The sequence below is a fragment of the Saimiri boliviensis genome, chromosome 2, assembly GCF_048565385.1.
Source record: "Saimiri boliviensis isolate mSaiBol1 chromosome 2, mSaiBol1.pri, whole genome shotgun sequence".
NCBI lineage: Eukaryota > Metazoa > Chordata > Mammalia > Primates > Cebidae > Saimiri > Saimiri boliviensis.
In genome coordinates, this window is record NC_133450.1 from 129,440,761 (window position 1) to 129,466,619 (window position 25,859).

The following is a 25,859-nucleotide window of genomic DNA, read 5'->3' on the forward strand; positions in this document are numbered from 1 at the left end:
GGTCTAATTTTGTGGTATCAATAAGCAAAAAGGTTGAGGACCAAGCTGTAATGGAACAGAGCTTTTCTATGTTATTAAAATTAAGCTGATAGAAATTTAAATTAGTGTTATAACTTTAAGATGTTAAATGTAATCCCCATGGTAATGACAATCACTGTAGAATATACACAAAAAGAAATGAGAAGAGACTTTAAATATTTTAATGTACCCCCCAAAAATCAACTAGTCACAAGAGTAGATACTAATGCAGAAAACTAGGACAAAAACCTTAAGACATATACAAAATAAAGAACAAAAGGACAGAAATAATCCCTCTTTATTAGTTAATACCTTAAATGTAAATGGATTAAACTCTCCAATCAAAAGACAAAGATTGTTAAAATGGATTTTAAAAACAATCTGGGCCAGGCACGGTGGCTCATGCCTGTAATCCCAGTACTTTGGAAGGCCAAGGCAGGTGGATCACCTGAGGTCAGGAGTTTGAGACCAGCCTGGGCAACATGATGAAATCCTGTCTCTACTAAAAATACAAAAATCAGCCGGGTGTGGTGGTACAAGCCTGTAATCCCAGCTACTCAGGAGGCTGGGGCAGGAGAATTGCTTGAACCTGGGACATGGAGGTTGCAGTGAGCTGAGATTGTACCGTGGCACTCCAACCTGGGCAATAAGAGCAAAACTCCATATATTAAAAAACAAAATCTAACTATATGCTGTGTATAAGAGACTCATTTTAGATCCAGACATTGCTGGTGAAAGGATAGAGAAAGATATTCCATGCAAATAGTATACATGTTCCCAAATGTACATGGATGTTTTCCAGGATTGATCATATGTTAAACCACAAATGAAGTGTCAATAGATTTTAAAAGATATACAGAGCATCTTCTCATTGTATCCACAACAGGATAAAGTTAGAAATTAGAAATGGAAGGAAAATTGGAGAATTCACAAATTTGTGCAAATTAACCATATACTCTTAAACAACCAATGGATAGATAAATTACAAAGGAAATTTTAAAAAATACTTAAAGATGAATGACAACTAAAATATACATAACAAAATTTACAGGGCAGTGAAAACAGTGCTGAGGGGGAAATTTACAGCTTTAAATGCATACATTAATAAATAAGAAAAATCTCAAATCAACGACCTAAACTTTATAATTTAAGGAACTAGAAAAGGAAGAAAACTAAACTCAAAACTAGCAGAAGGAAGGAAATAATAAGATTAGAACAGAGGTAAAGGAAATAGAGACTAGAAAACAATAGGGAAAATCAGTGAAACCAAAAGTTGAATTTGAATTTTTGTAAAGATCAACAAAATTGACAAATGTTTAGCCAGATGGACCAAGAAATGAGAGAAGACACAAATTATTAAAACCTTTTTTTAGAAACAAAGTAGGCCCTTGCTATTGATTCAATAGAAATAAAAAGGATTATGACAGGATGGTGATCTACTGAATACCAACAAACTGGATAATCTAGATGAGATGGACAAAACCCTACAAACACAAAACCTGCTGAGACTAAACCATGAAGAAATAGAAAACCTGAGTAGATCTATAACTAGTAAGAAGATAGAATCAATAATCAAAAATCTCCTTGTAAGGAAAAGCTCTAGATACAATGGCTTCACCAGTGAATTTAACCAAGCATTTAAACAAGAACTAACACTAAGCTGGGCGCGGTGGCTCAAGCCTGTAATCCCAGCACTTTGGGAGGCTGAGGTGGGTGGGGATCACGAGGTCGAGAGATCGAGACCATCCTGGTCAACATGGTGAAACCCCGTCTCTACTAAAGATACAAAAAATTAGCTGGGCATGGTGGCACGTGCCTATAATCCCAGCTACTCAGGAGGCTGAGGCAGGAGAATTGCCTGAGCCCAGGAGGCGGAGGTTGCGGTGAGCCGAGATCACGCCATTGCACTCCAACCTGGGTAACAAGAGCGAAACTCCGTCTCAAAAAAAAAAAAAAAAAAAAAAAGAACTAACACTATTTCTTCTCAAACTTTTTCAGTTGAAGAGGAGGGAATACTTCTGAATTCACTCAATGAGGCTAGAATTACACCGATAATAAAACTAAAAAAGATACCACAAGAAAAGTACATACCAGTATCCCTAATGAACATGAACACACCGGAAAAATCTTCAAGAAAATACTAGCAAATCAAATTCAGCAGCATAATAAAAGGATTATACATCATGACCAAAGCGGGATATATTCCTGGAATGCAAGGATGGTTCAACATATGAAAGTCAGTTACCTAATATACTGTTTTAACAAAATGAGGACAAAACCACATGGTCAACTCCACTGATGCATAAAAAGCATTTGACAAAATTCAACACCCTTTCATGGTATTGAAAACACTCAACAAAATGGGAATAGAAACTACCCCAACATAATAAGAGCCATATATGAAAATAAATTAACAGTCATACATAAGGGTAAAAAGCTGAAAGCTTTTCCTCTAAGATCAGAAACAAGGCATAATGGATGCTTTTGTCACTTCGACCCAGTGCTGGAAATTTTAGCCAGAGTCATTAGGCAAGGGAAAGAAATAAGAGGCATCAACATTGGGAAGGAAGAGGTAGAAGTATCTCTGTTTGCAGATGACATGATCTTATATGTAGAAAACCCTGAAGATTCCACAAAAATTTGTTTGAACTAATACATGAAACTGGCATAGTAGCAGCGTACAAAGTCAATGCACTAAAATCAGTTGCATTTTTAAACAACAATGAATAATATGTAAAAGAAATTCAGAGGAAAATTCCACTTAAAATAGCATTAAAAAGAATAACCACGGAGGTGAAAGACTCATACAATGAAACATATTGCTGAAAGAAATTAAAGACATAGATAAATAGAAACACATTCTATGTTGAGAGATTGGAAGACTTAATATTGTGTGTGTGTTTGTTTTTTGGAGACAGGGTCTTGCCTTATCACCTAGGTGGAAGTGCAGTGGCACAATCACAGCTCACTGCAGCCTCAATCTCCTAGGCTCAAGTGATCCTCCTACCTCAGTCTCCCAAGTAGCTAGGACTACAGGCATGTACCACTATGCCTGGCTATTTTTTCTTTTCTTTTTTTAATTTTTTTATTTTTATTTTTTACTTTAATCCCTGGAAAATTAAAGCAATTAAAGCTTTTTAAAAAAGTTTGTAGAGGTGAGGTCTCACTATGTTGCTCAGGCCAGTCTCAAACTCCTGGACTCAAGTGATCCTCCTGCCTTGGCCTCCCAAAATGGTGGGATTACAGGTATCAGCCACCCTGTCTAGCCTGACAATATTGTTAAGCTGTCCATACCACCCAAAGTAATTCATAAATTAATTCAGTACAATTGCTATTGTACTCTCAAGGCCATTTTTTTTTTTTTTTGCTTTGGGAGTTTTAGAATATAAAAACTTAATCTAAAATTCATATGAGATCCCAAGAGACCCTGAAAAGCCCCAGCAAACCTGGAAAAGAAAAGAATATAAAAGAATATAAAAACTTACTCTAAAATTCATATGAGATCCCAAAAGACCCTGAAAAGCCCCAGCAAACCTGGCGATCCCACAATTCCTGAACTTAAAACTTACTAGAAAAACTGCAGTCATTAAAAGTGTGTTGGACTTGGCTGTGGTATGAAGGAATAATAATAAAGAAACAGCATGATACATAAAAATAGACATATAGACCAATGAAATAAATAGAGAACTGAGAAACCCTCTTACATAGTTAAGTCTTGAACTCCTGACCTCAAGTGATTCACCTGCATTGGCCTCCCAAAGTGCTGGGATTACAGGCATGAGCCACTGCACCTGACCCAGTCAAGTGATTTTTGATAAGGATGTAAAGATTGTTCCACAGGGAAAGGACAGTCTTTTCAACAAATGGTACTGGGGAAACTGGATATTCACATGCAAAAGAATGAAGTTGGACCCTTATCTAATACTACATTCAAAAATTAACTCAAAATGGCCAGGCCTGGTGGCTCACACCTGTAATCCCAGCACTTTGGGTGGCCGAGGCAGGTGGATCACTTGAGGCCAGGAGTTCGAGACCAGCTTGGCCAACATGGGGAAACCCCATCTCTACTAAAAATACAAAAACTTAGCTGGGTGTGGTAGTGCAATCCTGTAATCTTAGCTACTTGGGAGGCCGAGGCACAAGAATCATTGAACCCAGGGGGCGGAGGTAGCAGTGAGCCAAAATCGTGTCACTGCACTCTAGCCTGGGCAAAAGAGGGAGACCCTGTTTCAAAAAAAAAAAAAAAAAAATTAACTCAAAATGATTAAAGACCTAAATGTAAGAACTAAAACTATGAAACTTTTAGAAGAAAACACAAGACAAAAGTATCACAACATTGGATTTGACAGTGATTTATTGGATATGACATCAAAGGCACAGCAACATGGGAAAATAGACAAACTGCACTTCATGAAAATTTAAACATTTTTGTACATCAAAAACACTACCAACAGTAAAAAGACAACTCACTGAATGGGAGAAAATATTTGCAAATCACATATTTGATAAGGGATTAATATTCAGGATATATTGGGAACTCTTAAAACTCAACAGTGAGGCCAGGTGCAGTGGCTCATGCCTATAATCCCAGCACTTTAGGAGGCTGAGGAAGGTGGATCACTTGAGGCCTAGATCAGCTTAGCCAACATGGTGAAACCCCGTCTCTATTAAAAATACAAAAATTATCCAGGCATGGTGGCACACACTTGTAATCCCAGCTGATTGGGAGGCTGAGGCACAAGAATTGCTTGAACCTGGCAGGCAGAGGTTGCAGGGAGCCAAGATTGTGCCATTGTACTCACTCTCACCTGGGTAACAGAGGGAGACTCCATCTCAAAAAAAAAAAAAAAACCCAATTCAAAAATGGGTAAACGACTTGAATATCTGTTTCTTCATGGTAGGTAAACAAATGGCTAATAAGCACGTGAAAAGATAAACATCACTAATTATTAGGGCAATGCAAGTCAAAACTACACCTCACACCCATTAGGATGGCCACTGTCAAAAAAACAAGGAGATAACAAGCGTTGGTGAGGATGTGAGAAATTGGAACCCTGGTGCATCCTTCGTAGGAATGTAAGATAATGTAGCCACTACTAGAAAACATGGTGGTTGTTCAGAAAATTAAAAATAGAATTGCCATATGATACCAAAATTCAGTCCTGGGTAGGGTATGTACCTAAGATAATTGAAAGCAATATATCTCAAAGAAATGTTTGTACACCCGTATTCATAGAATCCTTATTCACAGTAGTTAAAATGGGGAAGCAACTCAAGTGTGTCCATCAGTGGATGAATGGATAAACAAAATGTAGTGTATGCATATAAGACTGTTACTATCTTAAAAAGGTACATGATACAACATGGATGAACCTTGAAGATACTGTGTTGAGGAAATAAGCCAGTCAGAAACCAGACAAATGCTGTTTGCTTCCATTTATAGGAAGTACTTAGAGTAGTCCAAATCATGGTAAAAGGAATTTAAGGAGATTGAAAAACAAAGAGTAGTCAAAATCATAAAGACAGAAAGTAGAATGGTGGTTGCCAGGGGCTGGGGGCAGGGATGAATGGGAAATTATTGTTTAATAGGTACAGTTTCAGTTTTACAAGATTAAATAGTCCTGGAGATGGATGCTGGTGATGATTACATAGCATTATGAATGTATTGAATACCACTGAAATGTATACTTAAAAAAGGAATCATGGTAATTTTATGTTATATGTATTTTAACATTAAAATATTGGGGGATGAGAGCAGCACACAGTTGCTCACGCCTATAATCCCAGCACTTTGGGAGGCCGAGGCAGAAGGATCCCTTCTGTCCAGACCAAGATCAGCCTGGGCAATATAGTGAGACCTTGTCTCTAGAAAAAAATTTAAAAATTAGGCCGGGTGCAGTGGTTCATGCCTATAATCCCCGCACTTTGGGAGGCCGAGGCGGGTGGATCACTAGGTCAAGAGATTAAGACCATCCTGGTCAACATGGTGAAACCCTGTCTCTACTAAAAAAATCCTCCATCTCAAAAATAAAAAATAAAAAAATAAAAATTAGCTGGGTGTGGGGCACACATCTGTAGTCCCAGCTATTCGAAAGGCTGAGGTAGGAGGATTGCTTGAGGCTGGGAGGTTGAGGCTGAAGTGAACTGTGATTTCACCACTGCACTACTGCATAGGTATATTTGGCTTTGGTTTTGGTTTCTGTTGTTGTTTGTTTTGTTTTGAGATGGAATCTAGCTCTGTCGCCCAGGTTGGAGTGCAGTGGCACAATATTGGCTCACTACAACCTATGCCTCCTGGGTTCAAGCCATTCTTTCTGCCTCAGCCTCCTAAATAGCCGGAATTACAGGCATGCGCCTCCACATCTGGCTAATTTTTGTATTTTTAGTAGAGATGGGTTTTCACCATGTTGGCCAGGCTGGTCTCAAACTCCTGACCTCAGGTGATCCAGCCGCCTCGGCCTCTCAAAGTGCTGGGATTATAGGCATGAGCCACCGTACCCAGCCCTGTTTTTATTTTATTTTATTTTAACAGATGTAACTGTCTTTCTGATTCATATACCTTTTCAATCAAGAATATGTATGGGCTGCAGCCTGATGAAGTTATTCACTCCTTTGGTCATGTCTTTGTTTTACATTTTTGAAGCCTACATAGTTACAGATTCGTTTGTTTTCAATGTTTTGTCTTGTAGGGGAAGATGGAATCTATCACTGTGGTGAAGCTGCTGAGCTGCTTTGATGACCTGGTGGCAGCAGGCACAGCCTCTGGCAGGGTTGCAATTTTTCAACTTGTCTCTTCATTGCCAGGGAGAAATAAACAGGTGAGCACTAATGATCTTTGCATTGTTAACTTCTTGGCAAATTCTCATGGGTCTTTAAAATGAGAAATCCTCATCTGCTTAGCAAATTTATGCTCAGAGAAGCTTACCACTGTGCTGTTTATAATTGCATAACGTTTCTGTTCTGGGTTGGACACTTGGCATAAAGTACATGTGGGTCATTTCATTTTTGCTTAATATTCTCGTGGTGAGCTCTCTGTGGGTTTTGAACATGACTAGACAGATGGAACCTTGTGCAGGGTTCTGCTTGGAAAACGAGATTAGGAAACCAGCTCTTCTGTAACTTGGAGCAATTGCAGACCTTGTCCATGTAGCCCCAGCTCACAGCATTTATCCTTTTCTTTTTTGTGTGTACATTTTTATCCCTTATTCATAGCTTCGGAGATTTGATGTCACTGGTATTCACAAAAATAGCATTACAGCTCTGGCTTGGAGCCCCAATGGAATGAAATTGTTCTCTGGAGATGACAAAGGCAAAATTGTTTATTCTTCTCTGGATCTAGACCAGGTAAAATTATTTTCAGAAATACTGTTGGCTCTTGCCTTCTTATGTTTGGAAAAACTATATTTATAATTGTATTTTTAGTCAGTTTGTATTCTTGATCACCATCCCTTTATAATCTCAATTGTTATTTATGACATTTACTTTTTATAGCTATATTTTATAAGCTTCCACTTCTGTGACGAAGGAGTTGACCTAGCAGAACATTCGCTTTTTTCATTCCGCTGTTGTGTATTACTTCTGCTTAGAAAAGAAGCTGTTATCATTCCTACTTCCTGGAAAGGTTAGTAAGAATGACGCCAGACACTTCGGAATCCTAACTGTGGACAAGTCAGTGACTTCGATGGATGGAGGACTCACTGCCAGCCACCTGGGCTGTGTGAGAGGACCTCATGTGACAGGAAGTGACAGAGGAGGTTAGGTGGCAGTATGGCGAAAATGAAGAAATAGGAGCTCCAGGAGTGCTAGTTCCTAGAAACAGGAACTAGCCCAGGGGTGCAGGCTTGCAGCTCACAGGCTTGCTTTCAGACCAAGGCTCTGCTTCCACGCCCATGCCTTTGACAGTCTGCTGGGTCTTGTTTTGTTGTGTGTCTGCAACCAAACTGAATTACTTGGTGGCACAGTCCTTTGTTTCTCATTTGTAGCCTTCATTCCTAGAGCACTGTGGGAATTCAGCAGTTATTAGCTGAGAGACTTTCAGTCCCTCTGATCCTAGGTGGACCTAGTACAAATATTCTCTAGTAGTAGTTCTCAAGCTTTGTAGTCACAAGACCCCTACACTCTTAGAAAGAGGACCTCAAAGCATTTTTGCTTATATGGGTTAAATCTACCAAGTACACCGTGTTAGAAGTTAAAACTTAGTGAGATAATAAATCCACAATATGTGAACATAAATGATATATTTTGTGAAGATACTTCTATTTTCTTTTTTTTTTTTTTTTTTTTTTTTTTTTTGAGACGGAGTTTCACTCTTGTTACCCAGGCTGGAGTGCAATGGCGCGATCTCGGCTCACCGCAACCTCCACCTCCTCGATTCAGGCAATTCTCCTGCCTCAGCCTCCTGAGTAGCTGGGATTATAGGCACGCGCCACCATGCCCAGCTAATTTTTTGTATTTTTAGTAGAGACGGGGTTTCACCATGTTGACCAGGTTGGTCTCGATCTCTCGACCTTGTGATCCACCCGCCTCGGCCTCCCAAAGTGCTGGGATTACAGGCTTGAGCCACCGCGCCCGGCCTGATACTTCTATTTTCAAAACAGGTGAGAAGAGTGAGTGGCCTTGGTTTATATTTTTACAAATCTCTTTATTATCCAGCTTAACAGAAGATGGCTGGATTCTGCATTCAATCTGTCGCCATACATAGTTTCGATTGAAGTATATAAAGAAAATCTGGCCCTACACAAACTTGTAGCTGGAAATGTGAGGAATATTTTGATAGCCTTTTCAGATAATTGTAGACATTCTTTAATAATATCCTCATATTGACAAATGGTAGTTGGTTTAAACGTTATAATTACAAATAACAAATGACAGTTTCTCTAAAGGTTAGTAAAAATATGGAATCTGAGACCACATGGGTGAATTTTTTTCTACTCTGTTATATTAAAATCTACTTTACCTATGCTGGATTTTGTAGCATTATGTGTTGGTCACTTAGAAAATACTGTTCACAGAGTGATACAGATCTTCCAAATGTTGACACTTTTTCTGAGACATGGTCTCACACCACTCAGCCAGGTTGGTGTACAATAGTGTAATCACGGCTCACTGCAGCCTTGACTTCCCAGGTTCAGGTGATTCTCCCACATGAACCTCCCAAGTGGCTGGGACTACAGGTGCACTCCACTATGCCCGGCTGATTTTTTTGTATTTTTTATAGAGACAGGGTTTTACTATGTTGCTTAGGCTGGTCTTGAACATCTGGGTTCAAGCCATCTGCCCACCTCAGCCCTCCAAAGTTCTGGGATTACAGGTGTGAGCCACTGTGCCAGCTGATACATTTTCTAATACAATGTCAAAAAAGTACCTTTGTTAACATAAACATCATTGTAATCAGGAAAGTCTCTAGCTATTGGGAATCATGTCAAGTTCACAGGGAGATACAGGTCTTCAGATTGCTAATCTTCACATGAGAGCAGCAAATATCGTTGCTTGTTTTCCTTGAAGTGACAGGCTTTTGTTTTGTTTTGTTTTGTTTTTTCCTCCCAGAAAATGTCTGCTAAATACCCAAGTTTGAATAATTACAGCATTTCAAATAAAAATGGTGTTTTGTGAAAAAAGCAGCTGGCTCAGCTCCCAGCTGCAGTAGTTGCACAAGTGCTTTTCCTTGAGAGAACCACTGGGTGTATTTCAATGTCCAGCAGAAGGGAGAATACAAAAGTACCTATGCTCCGGCCAGGCATGGTGGCTCATACCTGTAATCCCAGCACGTTGAGAGGCCAAGACAGGAGGATCACTTGAGCCCAGAAGTCCGAGACCAGCCTGGGCAACATGGCAAAACCCCGTTTCTTTCTTTTTTCTTTTTTTTAGATGGAGTCTCACTCTGTTGCCCAGGCTGGAGAGCGGTGGTGCAATCTCGGCTCACTGCAACCTCCACCTCTGGGGTACAAGAGATTCTCCTCTACATTTTGATTATGTTGGGTTATTTGAGATGTTGATTATTATTTATGGAGGTGTGTTTTGTGGAGTTTGATTAGTAATCGATGAATGAAATACATTTTTATATACTAGAGTATAGTGAATTTGAGTGGGTTTGGGGGGTTGTTAGTTGTTTTAAGCGGGTGATTGTAGCTAACCACAACTTTTTTTTTTTGTATTTATTTAGTATAGATTTAATAACAGAGTTTTAAGTTAACATGCTTGTGGATACTTAACATGATTAAAAGTGGTTTTATGAATGACAAAAGGTTGTGGGTTTGGGGCTTATAATAAACACTATTAATTGGTAATTTTTTTTTTACTTTTTTTGAGTAAATTTTTTTTTACTTTTTAAAAAAATTTATTTTGATTTTGGCGGTGGTTAAATAACTACAAATTTGTCAAAATTCATATAATTGTATACCTTAAAAAGGATGAAATTTAGTGTATGTAAGTTTTACCAACAAATCTTATCACTGCTCCCTGCTTCTCTCCACAAAATGTCAGTGATGTTATAGCAATATTTCTGAAATAATTGATGAAACGGGACTGAGCACAGTGGCTCATGCCTGTAATCCCAGCACTTTGGAAGGCCAAGGCGGGCAGATTGCCTGAGGTCAGGAGTTCAAGACCATCCTGGCCAACATAGAGAAACCCTGACTCTACTAAAATACAAAAAATTAGCTGGGTGCAGTGGTGAGCACCTGTGTTCCCAGCTACTCAGGAGGCCAAGGCAGGAGAATTACTTGAACCTGGGAGGCGGAGGTTGCGGTGAGCTGAGATCGCGCCACTGTACTTCAGCCTGGCCATAGAGTAAGACTCCATCTCAAAAAAAAAAAAAAAAATTTGTAGAGACAGGATCTCACAGTGTTATGCAGGCTAGTCTTATAAAGTATCACTTTATATTAGTATCATTTTATGTATTTAATAACATTTAATTTCTTCTAACCTCCTGTTTTCTATGACCCTTTCCATTGGTGTAATGTATTTCAGTTGGCATAATGTCCTCAAAACTGCTTTGAACCCTTTGTGAGGGGAGACTGTAATATGAACTTATAGAGCTGATCATGTTCACAATAATTTTTTAGAAAGTTCCATTCCATCTTTCTGTAATAGAATAAGTAGTAGACACAGTGCAGCATATTTCTGTTTAGATCTTTATGGATTCTTCTTGGAACTCCACATGTTTCCTGCATCATCCCTGAGCCAGCTACAGTGCATACTAAAGAGTGTATCTACTGAGAACATGTTTTTTAAAATTATGCACATTTTAAAATGTTTCTTGTCAAAGTGGAGGTAGCATGAGAGAGATGTTAGTATGGACTATTTTCCTGTCAGTCAGATCATCTCACTGCGGTGGGCTGAGGCTGAATCTACAGAGAGTGAAAGCATATGTGGTAAGATATGTGCTAAGCACTGCTTGCAGGAATGACACTGATATGTCCTAGGGGAGGTTCGTTCATTAGCCTGGTGCTGATGTGAGGTGTGACCGGACTTTCTCTGCCAGGGGCTCTGTAACTCCCAGCTGGTGTTGGAGGAGCCGTCTTCCATTGTGCAGCTGGATTACAGCCAGAAGGTGCTGCTCGTCTCTACTCTGCAAAGAAGTCTGCTCTTTTACACTGAAGAAAAGTCTGTAAGGCAAATTGGAACACAACCAAGGAAAAGGTAAGTTTCACAAGTTTTCCAGTTTGGCCTCAATGCTGGGCCTTGTTGTAGAAGGTGCTTTTAGGGTTTTCTATTTGATGAATGCAAGCCCACAGTGGCTCCAAGCCTGAGGTTCCTGGTGGGGCCCTGTGCCTGCCTAGGATTCCTCCTCCCAGAGGCAGACAAGAGTAGCGGTTCCTCTTGTCACAGAGCTGCAGGAGCCTGCACACACAGCCACTTTGCCTTGCAGGGTGCCACAGTCAGCCTGGAAAAGCCTCAGGAGTGGCCTGGTCTGTCTGTTCCTTGTGTAGGCTCCTTCTCCACCCAGCTCTGGTGAGGAGTCAGGGTCGTGGGGCTCGTTATTCAGCACCTGTCTACCATGAGCCCCTGTGCACTGTGGCAGGCTCAGCAGTGATGTGAACGTGGCAGATCTGAGCCCTCTGTTGTGGAAATGGAAATGCAGATAGAACACTTGTTGATGGTTGTATCAGCTGCTATGGACCAAAATGGCCTGGGAGACATGGTGAGATTGGCAGGCATTGATGAGGCCCCGAGGCTGGTGGTGTCCTAGAGAGTTGGGCGAGGCAGACAGGTGGAGCCAGCCTCTGTGGTCATAGCCACAGTCCGTTATTGTATGTTCTGGGCTTTGCAGCAACACAAAAGTTGATCGTCTTTTGGTATATGGACACAGGATGCTGTGTGAGTTTAGACACACTTTTGTCCAGCTGAAGGGTCAAGGAAGACATCCTGAAGGCATGGCTTCCAGGTTGAGAGATCGTTCCTCCTTTGACTGGTGATGTGGAGGAAGGGAGTGAGAAGTCCACTTGCCACAGCAGCTGCGTGGGAAAAGGCAGCTGGAACACCTGGGGGACCTGTAATTCATCATCCCCACTCTAGCCCATAAAACACGCTTGTAGGACTCTGCAGCAAGTTTGCGTGGGGATGGGGTGAGGAGGGGTAGGCAGAGTGGTGGAGCTGACCCCTCCTTATGCTGAGGAGGAGCAGCACTGGGGCCATCGTGGGGGTGGGTAGCAGAGGGCGGCATCAGCACAGATCATGAGTCGATGAGTCTGCAGTCATGGGTTGCCGATTGGCCGATGGCAGCTGGAGGAGTTCCAATCTGTGTCTCCCAGGAAAGGGCACTGTTTGCCTACATAGAATGGGGGCAGTGTAGCTGATGGTCACCGAACATGGGGAGGGTTTGTGGCTGGCCTTGTGGAAAGCAACAGCAGGGACTGGGAGACATGGTGAGATTGGCAAACGTCGATGAGGCCCTGAGGCTGGTGCCATTGGTGACAGGCCGTCCTGGAGAGTTGGATGAGGCAGACAGGTGGAGCCAGCCTCTGCGGTCGCAGTCACCGTCCGTTATTCCAGTTCTGGGCTTTGCAGCAACACAAAAGTTGATTGTCTTTCCCACGTGGCAGCCCTGCAGCTATTAAAAGACACTCTCATCCCTCCCCTTTGACTTCTGTTTTCCATGCTGAACACCTTCTTAATCCCATCAACAATCTGGCCTTTTGTATCTGCAGCTTCACGACTGGCCCCTGGAGAACTCAGTGGAATTTATGGTCCTCCAGATCTTAGTTCTGACATTCCCTCTGCCAATATCCTGTGCCTCTGGCATTTTATCCTGGTTCATCTGTCAATGTCTTACTGCACTGTGTCTTTTTGGAAGGAAGGCAGGGTGTAAAGAGAGGGATTGAGAACCGATTACCTTTCAGGTGGGTCCTATTCCCAACAACCCCTCTTAAAATCTGGCCCTTGGCTGGACGCAGTGGCTCATGCCTGTAATTCCAACGCTTTGGGAGGCTGAGGCAGGCAGATCACTTGTGGTCAGGAGTTCGAGACTGGCCTGACCAACATGGTGAAAACTTGTCTCTATTAAAAACACAAAAATAGCTGGGCGCGGTGGCTCAAGCCTGTAATCCCAGCACTTTGGGAGGCTGAGGCGGTTGGGTCACGAGGTCGAGAGATCGAGACCATCCTGGTCAACATAGTGAAATCCCATCTCTGCTAAAAATACAAAAAATTAGCTGGGCATGGTGGCGCGTGCCTGTAATCCCAGCTACTCAGGAGGCTGAGACAGGAGAATTGCCTGAGCCCAGGAGGCGGAGGTTGCGGTGAGCCAAGATCGTGCCATTGCACTCCAGCCTGGGTAACAAGAGCGAAACTCCATCTCAAAAAAAAAAAAAAAACACACACACACACACAAATAGCCAGGCACAGTGTCTTACGCCTGTAATCCCAGCACTTTGGGAGGCCGAGGCAGGTGATCACCTGAGGTCAGGAGTTTTAAGACCAGCCTGACCAACATGGAGAAGTCCTGTCTCTACTAAAAATACAAAAATTAGCCAGGCGTGGTGGCAGGTGGCTGTAATCCTAGCTACTCAGGAGGCTGAGGCAGGAAAATCGCTTGAACCCAGGAAATGGAGGTTGCAGTGAGCTGAGATTGTGCCACTAAACTCCAGCCTGGGTGACAGAGTGAGACTGCATCTCAAAACAACAAAAACGAAAACAAAAAACAAACTTGGCCCTTTATTCTCTTGTGTGGAGCCCCACGCAGTTCCTGTAAACCTCTCCTGGTGCTTCTGTCAGGTCTTTCAGGAACAGTGATTGAAAGCATACTCTGCCCCAGGAACTGTTATAGGATGCAAAAACAAATAAACCTGTCCCTGTGTCCCTTCTCAGAAGGAGAGAGGTTTTGTTGAGCCCTGCAGAAATGGAGGCTAGTAGAATAAAAGGAAATGTTTTTAACGTGTGTCTGAAAGGCTTGCGTTCTGCTGTAGACTATTGTGTCCGTCTATCCCTGGAAGCAGTGCTTCCCTCACAAGTGTTCAGTGAATGGTACTGGGCATGTACACGGGGGCGTGGCAGTGAGTAAGGAGGCATCGAGGAGACAAGGCTTCTGCCCTCAGACACGGCGGGAGAGACCTCGGGTCAGCAGGATGAGAGGAGAGGCGTCAGTGCTGTAAAGAGAGCGGTCAGGGTGAAACATGAGGGAGTGCTGGCGAGGGTCAGGATGTTGCCTTTGGATAGGATGGCCAGGAAAGGCCTCTAGCAGGGCGGTGATATTTGAGCTAAAGCCTAGGAAGAGCTGCTAGAACAGTCCAGGCGCAGGGAACAGCATATGCCAAGACCTCAACTGGGCCAGGCTTAGATGTTTAAGCTAGAAGGGACTAGGGCACTGGCTGCTGTGGGAGTCCTGGGGAGCAGTGGGGAGGCTGCCTCGGGAGTCCAGGGGAGCAGCAGGGAGGAGGCTGCCTTGGCAGTCCAGGGGAGTGGTGGGGAGGAAGCTGCTGCAGAAGTCCAGGGAAGCAGCGGGGAGGCTGCCGTGGGAGTCCAGGGAAACCATTGACTGAGATGGAGTCTGGGAAAGACTGGGCCAGAGGTCAGGACATGAGGAGCTCTGCTGTGGACATAGGGAATTTGACAGGCCTGTCAAGTGGCCACATGGGAGTCACCAAAGAGAGTCTGTGGACAGGTCTGGAGCCCGAGGAAGAAGTCTTGGCCAGAGGGGAAAATGAGGTCACCAGATACAGATGACATTGACACCTTGACATTGGATGAATCCGTGCAGGGAATACCTATTCATTCAGCGCTGGAGCTTTGCACTGAGCCTCTGCGCTGCTCCAGGTACTACTCCTCATCTGGGGACAGATGTGAACCAGGCAGAACAGATCTCTAGTCTTGGGGAGCTGCGTGCAGAATGGTGAACAGATAAACATGTCAGAGGGTGCAGAGCCAGAGACGGGGGAGCAGGGGACACCAGTGTCCCTTTAATAGGATGGCAGGGAAGCCTCTTTTGAGATATCCTGGGCTGATTCCTGAAGCAAGAAGGCAACTAGTGGGAGAAACCTTTGGACAGAAGCCCTGGAGGCAGAGGGTCCTGCGCATTGAGGATCTGAGCAGCCAGGCCGGCTCTGTGGAGCAGGGAGCAGGGAGCCACTCCCATCAGCTTTGTGGGCCCTGTCCGGGGGGCTTTCAGTCCAGTGCTGTGGCCAGTCACAGAGGGCTGTGGCCAAACTGGGGAGGTCACTCTGGCTGCTGTTTGGAATATACGGGAGAGGGCAGGTGTGGCAGCTCAGCAGGGCCAGCAAGAGCTCTGGGTGATCCAGGTGGGAGACGGCAGGGTCGGGCAGGATAGGTGGAGCACTGCTTCCAAGGCACGGCTGACAGATTTGCTGCCACGTTGGTTCTGGGATGCGAGAGGGATGAGCTGGAGATGATTCATAGGTCTGTGGTCTATGCAGCCGGCTGAGTGGACATGCCGTGGATGGACGCTGAGACACCTGAAGGTACGGGGAGGAGGAGGAGATGACACAGCCTGCTGTGGACCCCCATGTCCTGTCCCTGCAGTGGAGAGCTGGCCTGGGAGGTGGGTGGCGGGTGTGCCTCTCAGGGAGCTGTGCATGTAGCCGCTGGCGTATGACAGGAGCTCGCCTAGGGAGATGTGGGGAGGCCTCGTGTTCTAGAAGAGGAAACGGCATCAGGAGAGAACTGGAGTTGGGGGGTCAGAGGAGTTGGAGGCCACATGAAGGGATATAGCAGCTGCTTCGAGACCCAGGGCTGGGGTCACTTGAGTCTGTAGCACAGAGGCCCTGCACAACCCTCCTCATCTGCAGGGCCAAGGGATTGCAAGGGCTGAAAGAGGAGTGGACAGTGAGTACGGACAGCTTTTGGGAGGAGTGTTTTTGTAGAAGAGAACAAAGAGAGATAGTTGGGCCGAGGGGACTGTGTGTCCTGGTGGGAGTTTTGGGAGAGGGACCGTGTGGTAGCACGTTGGTGTGTGACGCGGGTGCCTATGGAGGGAATGCAGTGCTGGTGGGGACAGAGTGCAGGCAGTGGCCTCAGTTGGGCTCTCTCAGGGCAGCAGTGTAGGGGTTGACCAGAAACGGGCCAGAGACGTTATTCCGGAAGAAGGCAGGGCACTGAGCACAGGAGAGGCGCAGGCAGGTTGGGAGGCTCCGGCAGAACGAGGGGTCCTCTTCCCGTCAAGTCTGTGAACCTCTTCAGACCGGATGACATGTGTGTTACATCCAGAAAACCTCAGAGACCACGGCCACCCCCAACCGTGGGTTTGCTGTGCTGTGTATTCATGTTGCAGTGTTTCATGTGTCAGAGCCCTCTGCGTACCTGTTACTGTGTCTCCTGTGTGCCCAGGGAGGTCCTCCCTGGCAGCAGCCCTTGCCCTGGGGAGGGAGGAGGAGATGATGTAATCTATCTGCATCATAAGAGCCAGCAGCCAGTTCTGGAGGCCTGGCAGCAGCCCATCTGTTTGGATAGCGGTGGGGGTTTAGCTGCTGAGATCTCTGGCAAGGCTGCTGTGGATCCTTCCTCTCGCCCAGCTTAGACTTTCAGGCCCCCATTTTGGGTGCTGTGAGCTTTCAGCATATTAGGTCTGTGGCACCACACATGATGCGCATGATCAAAAAATGCGATTTTATAACTAGAATTTGTTCACCAGAAAACACTCCTTTCATATCAGTGTGGCCTATAAAAGGAGTTAAGCATTTTTTGTTTTTTGTTTTTTGGTTTTTTTTTTGAGACGGAGTTTCACTCTTGTTACCCAGGCTGGAGTGCAATGGCGCGATCTTGGCTCACCGCAACCTCCGCCTCCTGGGTTCAGGCAATTCTCCTGCCTCAGCCTCCTGAGTAGCTGGAATTACAGGCACGTGCCACCATGCCCAGCTAATTTTTTGCACCTTTAGTAGAGACGGGGTTTCACCATGTTGACCAGGATGGTCTCGATCTCTTGACCTCGTGATCCACCCGCCTCGGCCTCCCAAAGTGCTGGGATTACAGGCTTGAGCCACCGTGCCCGGCCGAGTTAAGCGTTTTTTAAGCCGTTAGTGAGTTTTCTGGAAATCATCTCTACCTAAATTAAGAAATTATGGGGCCAGGCATGGTGGCTCACGCCTGTAATCCCAGCACTTTGGGAGGCCGAGGCGGGCGGATCACGAGGTCAAGAGATCGAGACCGTCCTGGTCAATATGGTGAAACCCCATCTCTACTAAAAATACAAAAAATTAGCTGGGCATGGTGGCACGCGCCTGTAATCCCAGCTACTCAGGAGGCTGAGGCAGGAGAATTGCTGAACCCAGGAGACGGAGGTTGCGGTGAGCCGAGATCGCACCATTGCACTCCAGCCTGGGTAACAAGAGCAAAACTCTTTCTCAAAAAAAAAAAAAAAAAATTATGTTAAATTTTTTATGATTTTAGAATCCTGAAATGCTTAGACCTTAAAAGTTGGCGTTTCAGTGTCAAATTCAGAAAGTACCAACAGGAACTGCAGAATCGCACTGCAAGTGATGGTGGCTGAGTCGGGTCTTAGGACAGTTTGTACCTGGCTCTGGTTGGTTGGTTCTTCACAACTCTGCTGCCTTTGACCAACCCACCCACTCACCACACATTTCAGAAGCTTTTTTTTTTTTTTTTTTAGAGACAGAGTCTTGCTGTGTCACCAAGGCTAGAGTGCAATGGCATGATCACGGCTCACTGCAGCCTTGAACACCTGGGCCTAGGTGATCCTCCTCCATCTACCTCCAGAGTAGCTAGGACTACAGGCACAGGCACCACCATACCTGGATAAATTTTTAAATTTATGTCACCAAGGCTGTTCTCAAACTCCTGGGCTCAAGCAGTTCTCCCTCCTTGGCCTCCAGAATTGCTGGGATTACAGGCGTGAGCCACCATGCCCAGCTATTCAGCAGTTTTAGAGCCAGCCACTCTCAGGACTGTGCTCAGCAGGGCTCCTTTCCCCTCTCTTCCAGGGGCAAGAGTCTGCTCGGTGTTGAGGACCTCCCCTTCTTGTGCCAACTCAGATGTACCACCTTGATCTGAGCTCCTTGAGCAGCTCTTTGAGCCTCAGATGTGGTGCTTTCAGATGCTGCTGTAATTGCTCGGGTGGGTCAGCCGTGGTGTTGTGAGACAGGCTGAGGACCTCATCTTATTTATTCTTCATTTTACCCACAGCACCAAACACTGTGTCTTACAGGATGTAGGAATCACTAAATGTTTGTTAACATGAGTGCTTTAGTTACATAAGATGAACCAGTCAAAATGGAAATGACAAGGGATTTTTCAAGGGCCCTATAAATAGAAGGAAAACATTTAAAAATTGGATCGCCAAGAGAAATTGATTTGACAGGAAAGGCAAGAGGAAGAGGTTTTGGGCTGCCTTGCCAGAATTCCTCTGGGTTGCTCTCTTTAGAGGACCTCTCCAGAATAAACCCACCAAAGGCAGAAATCAGATACGATGCTGTTTACAGAATTGTCCATGAAAGATCCACGGTGTCAAAACACCCTTGGTTAATCCTAATGATCATTATTTCAAAGCTAAATTTGATATATGATATCCTCCTTGGACCCTATCCAAAGGGATTTAGTTACTGCAGTACCAGAGGGACCTGTGAGATTCTGGTGTGTGGAAAATCCCTGCAAAAAAATAACTCTCTGTGTGCCTGTGTGGGTGGGCCCTGGGCGGCCTCTGTGGCTGGGTGTGCTGCTGTGTGCAGGGAGCATGGGAAGAGGCACAGCTCAAGTTGGACAAGGTCTAGTGGGGAAGCAGTGGCACGGAGGCAGCTCTCAACTGTGAGCTGCTTGTAGCCTCATTCGGACAGCTGAACATTTGTGGGGACTTAGTGTCACAAGCATTGCTTCTGTGCTTCACGTAGGTTATCTCATTCATTCCTCACTTCAGCCTTTGAGATGGGAGTCACTCTGCCTGGTTTACGTGTGGGAAACGGGTCCAGAGAAGTTCAATAAATGCATAGACCGTGTACCCACTAAGTGTCAGGCTGGACATTGAGCCCAGGGCTTGTTAAAACCAGTCCTCTTTCTGCTGTTCACAATTCGAGAAGTATTTGGGGAAAGTAATCAGCCAGGTGTAGGGCTGAACTGAAATGCTTACATTTGAACTGTGTGGTAGAAGCCTGAGAAATACGAGAACTCAGATTGCCAGTGGGAGTTCAGATTGGTAGAATCATATTTTAAAAGCTTGAAGTTGTCAGGTTGGGCGTGGTGGCTCATGCCTGTAATCTCAGCACTTTGGGAGGCTGAAGCACGCGATCACCTGCGGTCAGGAGTGTGAGACTAGCCTGACCAACATGGCAAAACCTCATCTCTACTAAAAATACAAAAATTAGCCAGGCATGGTGGGAATGCGCTTGTAATACCAGCTACTCAGGAGGCTGAGGCAGGAGAATTGGTTGAACCCGGGAGGCAGTGGTTTCATTGAGCCGAGATCGTGCCATTGCACTCCAGCCTGGACAACAAGACCAAAAAAAAAAAAAAAAGAAAAAGAAAAAAGAAAAAAAATTTGAAGTTGTCTTCTAAACTTGAATATGCTCTCAGCAACCCAGAAATTACTCCCCAGCCCACCAATTCCATTCCTGAATGTCCTTGACAGACTCTGACACATGTGGGCTAGGGGGCTATGTACAGAAATGCTCATAGCACAATTGTTCAAAATAATTTTTAAAAGATTAATAATTGAAATATCCATCAATAATAAAGTGAATAAATTGTTGAATACATTAAGTCCTCACTTAATGTCATTGATAGGTTCTTGGAAACTGCAGCTTTAGCAAAACAGCATATAACAAAACCAGTGTTTTTTCCTCACCAGCATTGTTGAAGGAAATGATGTTGTCTGAGGACCTGCTGTATGTCATTTCGCTTACAGTTGTTGTTTCCAATAACCTGTGGATGCTGAGTGAGGACTTACTGTACCATACAGCAGTAGAAATGAATGAGCTCGATAGCTTCTTTTTATCAACAAGGAGAAATCTGAGAAACATAAGTGAAAAAAAGCAAGTTGCAAAAGTATACAGTGTCATACATTTTAATAAAAATGAAAGATAATACTAAATTATCTTGTATTTAGCAATACATAGATACGTGATTAAACCAACAATACAAGCGAGGAAATGATAAAGGCAAAATGCAGTCCAGTGGTTCCGTCTGGGGCACAAGGGACAGGAAGTATTAGAAGCACAAGAGGCCCTTGGCTGGGTGACCGATGACTTATTTCCTAAGTTCAGGGATGGGTTCTCAGGTGTACCTTTCATTGCTAGGCTTCATAACTGCATGCATCTATGTACATGTACACAGTTATGCCCTGCATAACGACATTTCAGTCGGTGATGGACTGCCTGTATGACGATGGTTGCAGAAGACTAAAATGGAGCTGAAAAGATTCCTATCACCTGGTGTCTTAGCGTCAGGAAGGCGCTAAGATATATCTAAAACGTTATGTTTTCTGTGTTTAGATATGCAAACACTCATCATTGTGTTACAGCTGCCTGGAGTGTTAAGGACAGTCACATGCAGTACAGGTTTGCAGCCCAGGGGCGGTAGGCTAGACTAAGCTTGTCCAACCCATGGCCCAACAAAACTTTGTAAACTTTCTTAAAACATGAGACTTTTTGGCCGTGTTTTGGTGTGGTGGCTCATGGCTGTTATCCCAGCACTTTAGGAGGCCGAGGTGGGTGGATCACTTGAGGTCAGGAGTTCAAGATCACCCTGACTAACATGGTAAAACCCTATCTCTGCTAAAGATACAAAATTAGCAGGGCCTTGTGGTGCGCGCCTGTAATCCCAGCTACTTAGGAGGCTGAGGCAAGAGAATTGCTTGAACCTGGAATCAGGCTGCAGTAGCCCAGATCACTCCATTGCACTCCAGCCTGGGCAACAAGAGCAAAACTCTGTCTCAAAAAATATATATAATAAATAAATAAATAATTTTATGTGATTTTTTTTTTTTTTTTTTTTTTTTTTTGCTCAGCAGCTATTGTTAGTGTATTTTATATGGGGCCAAGACAATTCTTCTTCCAGTGTGGCCCAGGAAAGCCAAAAGATTGGACGCCTCTGGGCTAGACTGTATGGGAGTGTCATAGGCTGTGCCATCTAGGTTTGTGTAAGTACACTCTATGATGTCCACACAATAAAGACATGGCCTAATGACATATTTCTCAGAACGTCCCCAATCACTAAGTGATCCACGACTATATATACAGCATATTCTTTTGTTTGTGTACTCATATTTCATAATTTCAGAAAGAAAAAATATCAAGCTTGGGGACAGGAAGGGACATTGGTGCCTCTGATGGGTTTCGAGAAATTCTGAAAGGGCAGCAATATAGATGGGTTGCTGTGAAGCTCATTTATTCAGGATGTGGGGCGAGCACAGCAATCAGATGTCAAAAGCAACAGAATCAGAGCAGGGACCGGATGAGCAGACCTGGATTCTTCACCTTCTGCCTCAGTTTCCTCTCCTCCAAAATGGGAGTTGTGATACAGTCATGTGTCCCTTAGCAACAGGGATATGCTCTGAGAAATGCATTGTCAGGTGATGTCTTCGTTGTGTGAACAGCATGGTGTGTACTGACAGGCCTAGGTGGTAGGTTCAGCCTACTCCACACCTGGGCGAAATGGTGCAGCATGTTGTTTCTGGACTACAGACCTGCACCACGTGTGACTGTACTGAATACTTTAGGCAGCTGTAGCACAAAGTTAAGTATTTGTGTGTCTAAACATAGAAAAGCTACCATAAGAATATGGTATTATAATCTTATGGGACCACTGTTGTGTTTGCAGTCCATCATTGACTAAAATGATTTGTTGTTGTTGTTGTTTTTGAAACAGCGTCTTGTCTTGCTCTGTCACCCATACAGGAGTGCAATGACATGATCTCAGCTCACTGCAACCTCCACCTCCTAGGTTCAAGCAATTCTCCTGCCTCAGCCTCCCAAGTAGCTGGGATTATAGGCATGTGCCACCATGCCCAGCTAATTTTTGTATTTTTTTTTTTTTTTTTTGAGACGGGGTTTCGCTCTTGTTACCCAGGCTGGAGTGCAATGGCACGATCTCGGCTCACCGCAACCTCCGCCCCCTGGGTTCAAGCAATTCTCCTGCCTCAGCCTCCCTAGTAGCTGGGACTACAGGCGTGCGCCACCATGCCCAGCTAATTTTTGTATCTTTAGTAGAGACGGGGTTTCACCATGTTGACCAGGATGGTCTCGATCTCTTGACCTCGTGATCCACCCGCCTCGGCCTCCCAAAGTGCTGGGATTACAGGCTTGAGCCACCGCGCCCGGCCAATTTTTGTATTTTTAGTAGAGGAGGGATTTCACATGTTGGCCAGGCTGGTCTCGAACTCCTGACCTTGGGTGATCTACCCGCCTTGGCCTCCCAAAGTGCTGGGATTACAGGCATGAGCCATTGTACCCAGCCTGACTAAAATGTTATGTGGTGCGTGACTATATCTGCCACACGTGGTTGTTGTGAGGATTAGACATGAGACTGGGTCAAGTGCTAGGTGTGGTGCAAGCTATGTGGATACTCAGTGAATGAGTCCCTGTGTGCTAATGGGGCACACACCTGCTGGTATGGTAGAGCCTCTATGGATACAGGGATGACAGTGTGGTTTAACTGCCAAAAAAAACACACAGTAGAAAGAGTGAAAAATTAATTATTTTCTTAGCCAAAAATTCTTGTTGTACTTAGTAATAGGGGTTGACAACTGCATTACTTTAAATCTGTCCATGTCTGTCTTTTGTTCTTTCTTTCTTCTGATTTTAGTACTGGGAAATTTGGTGCTTGTTTTATACCAGGACTCTGTAAGCAAAGTGATCTAACCTTGTATGCATCACGGCCTGGGCTCCGACTATGGAAGGCTGATGTCCACGGAACTGTTCAAGCCACATTTATCCTAAAAGATGCTTTTGCCGGGGAAGTCAAGCCTTTTGAACTGCACCCGCGTCTGGAATCCCCCAACAGGGGAAGTTGCAGCTTACCTGAGAGGCACCTGGGGCTTATTTCCTGTTTCTTTCAAGAAGGCTGGGTGTTGAGTTGGAATGAATATAGTATCTATCTCCTAGACACAGTCAACCAGGTAAGTGAAGGGATGCTGCCATATCTTTGGTGTCGGTAGGCAAGAGAAAGTTTCTCTATAGACAGTTCTGCTCAGGGCTCTAAGAATGCTGAAAGGAGCAGTATTGATTTACACTTTACTTTTCCTTTGGGCCAGTCAAGGAAATCAAATGAAGGTTTGGTAATTTTTATAGATTTGAAAAAAATTTTGGTTTTGACATTTAGGTCCAGTTATCTGCCCAGAAATTATGTATGTTTTTTGTATGTAAGCACAAAATTAAACTTGTTCTTTTTGTGGGGGGAACTGTGTCCTCCTCTGTCACCCAGGCTGGAGTACAGTGGCACGATCTCGGCTCACTGCAACCTTTGCTTCCTGAGTTCAAGTGATTCTTCTGCCTCAGCTTCCCGAGTAGCTGGAATTATAGGCACGTGCCACCATGCCTGGCTAATTTTTTTGTATTTTTAGTAGAGACACGGTTTCACCATGTTGACCAGGCTGATCTCGAACTCCTGACCTCAAGTGATCCACCTGCCTCAGCCTCCCAAAGTGCTGGGATTACAGGCGTGAGTCATCGTGCCTGGCCTTGTTTTTTGTTTTTTGGGGTTTTTTGAGACGGAGTTTCACTCTTGTTGTCCAGGCTGGGGTGCAATCCCATGATCTCGGCTCACTACAACCTCTGCCTCGCCTCTCAGGTCCAAGCAATTCTCCTGTCTCAGCCTCCTGAGTAGCTAGGATTACAGGCATGAGCCACTGTGCCTAGCCTGGTCTTGTTCTTTATAATCTATTTGGGTCATGTTTTTTCTGACTACCAAATTACTATGAGCACATACAGTGATAACTCAAATATGACAGAAGCAGTAGCAGAGGCCGGGCTCAGTGAGCCAAGATTGCAACTCCAGCCTGGGTGGCAGAGTGAAACTCTATCTCAAAAACAGACAAACCAAAACCAGAAACAGTAGCAGAGAATTTCAGTCCCTGAGGAGGGCCTTCCCTCCGCGCCCTTTCAGTCCTGTTGTTGTACCCCTGTCTTCTTACTCAAACGGAGCCACATCATTTTGCCACTTGTTTGTTTGTTTTTTGTTTTTTGTTTTTTATTCTGTTTTCTTAGCAACATATCTTGGGCAAATTTCTAACATCATTAAACCCATGGTAGGAAACAATTTCTGCTTAAATCAAGATGATAACAGATTATCATTAGAGACAGATTTTGGAATTTTAAACAAAGTTATTTAGATGCAGTTTCTCCTTGTCTTAAGAGCAGAGCTCTTGCTCTTTTTAAAATAATCTCCCTATATGGGTACTGGGTTATAACCTGGGGGAAAAAAGAGAAAGAGAGAAAAAAAAAATCTCCCTGCTTCACCCTCTCAGCTCCTCACCCCCAGACTCAGACCAGGCCCTGTCCTATTCACATTCCTCCGTTCTGAGCTCAGCAGGCCTCTGACAGATGACAGACAGCCCATTCTCTTACAAGCAGAGCCTCACTATAGAAAATAAAGAATTTGGCCGGGCGCGGTGGCTCAAGCCTGTAATCCCAGCACTTTGGGAGGCCGAGGCGGGTGGATCACGAGGTCAAGAGATCGAGACCATCCTGGTCAACATAGTGAAACCCCGTCTCTACTAAAAATACAAAAAATTAGCTGGGCATGGTGGTGCGTGCCTGTAATCCCAGCTACTCAGGAGGCTGAGGCAGGAGAATTGCCTGAACCCAGGAGGCAGAGGTTGCGGTGAGCCGAGATCGCGCCATTGCACTCCAGCCTGGGTAACAAGAGCGAAACTCCGTCTCAAAAAAAAAAAAAAAAAAGAAAAGAAAGAATTTTCAGTCAGGCATGGCTCATGCCTGTAATCTCAGCACTTTGGGAGGCTGAGCCATGTGGATCACCTGAGGTCAGGAGTTCAAGACCAACCTGGCCAACATGGCAAAACCCCATCTCTATTAAAAATTACAAAAATTAGCCAAGCTTGGTGGCATGTGCCTATAGTCCCAGATACTCGGGAGACTGAAGCAGGGAGAATTGTATGATGAACCTGGGAGGCAGAGGTTGCAGTGAGCCGAGATCACGCCACTGCACTCCAGCCTGGGAGACAGAGTGAGACTCGACCTCAAAAATAAAAAGACAAGAAATGGTTTTCTTATGTGGTGTGTGTCAGCAGAAAATGAAGTTCATCTTCTCCTTATTGAAGCCTTCTTAATTATTATCAGCCATGCCTGGTAATACTGGTTTGGCAGAAAGAAAACTGGCCTGGGAGGGCACAGGGCAGAACTAGATTCGACTCTTGTAGCCTGGTTCTGCCTTTAACCAGGAGTCTTTTATCAGCCTGAGCCTGATTTCCTTTCCTGTAAAATGGGGAG

The 25,859-nt window shown here is 44.5% G+C and overlaps 1 protein-coding gene across 3 annotated transcripts in view; it reads left to right on the plus strand.

Moving 5' to 3' along the window:
* The window catches only part of TECPR2 (tectonin beta-propeller repeat containing 2), a 133,887-nt gene that overhangs the window by 38,295 nt on the left and 69,733 nt on the right, over window positions 1-25,859 (plus strand). For all 3 annotated transcript variants that reach the window (XM_003933371.4, XM_010343958.3, XM_074394327.1), the window contains 4 exons: window positions 6,708-6,836; window positions 7,231-7,362; window positions 11,501-11,658; window positions 23,218-23,530. In XM_003933371.4, coding sequence (XP_003933420.3) covers window positions 6,708-6,836; window positions 7,231-7,362; window positions 11,501-11,658; window positions 23,218-23,530 — 732 coding nt within the window. The remainder of the gene's footprint in view (window positions 1-6,707; window positions 6,837-7,230; window positions 7,363-11,500; window positions 11,659-23,217; window positions 23,531-25,859) is intronic.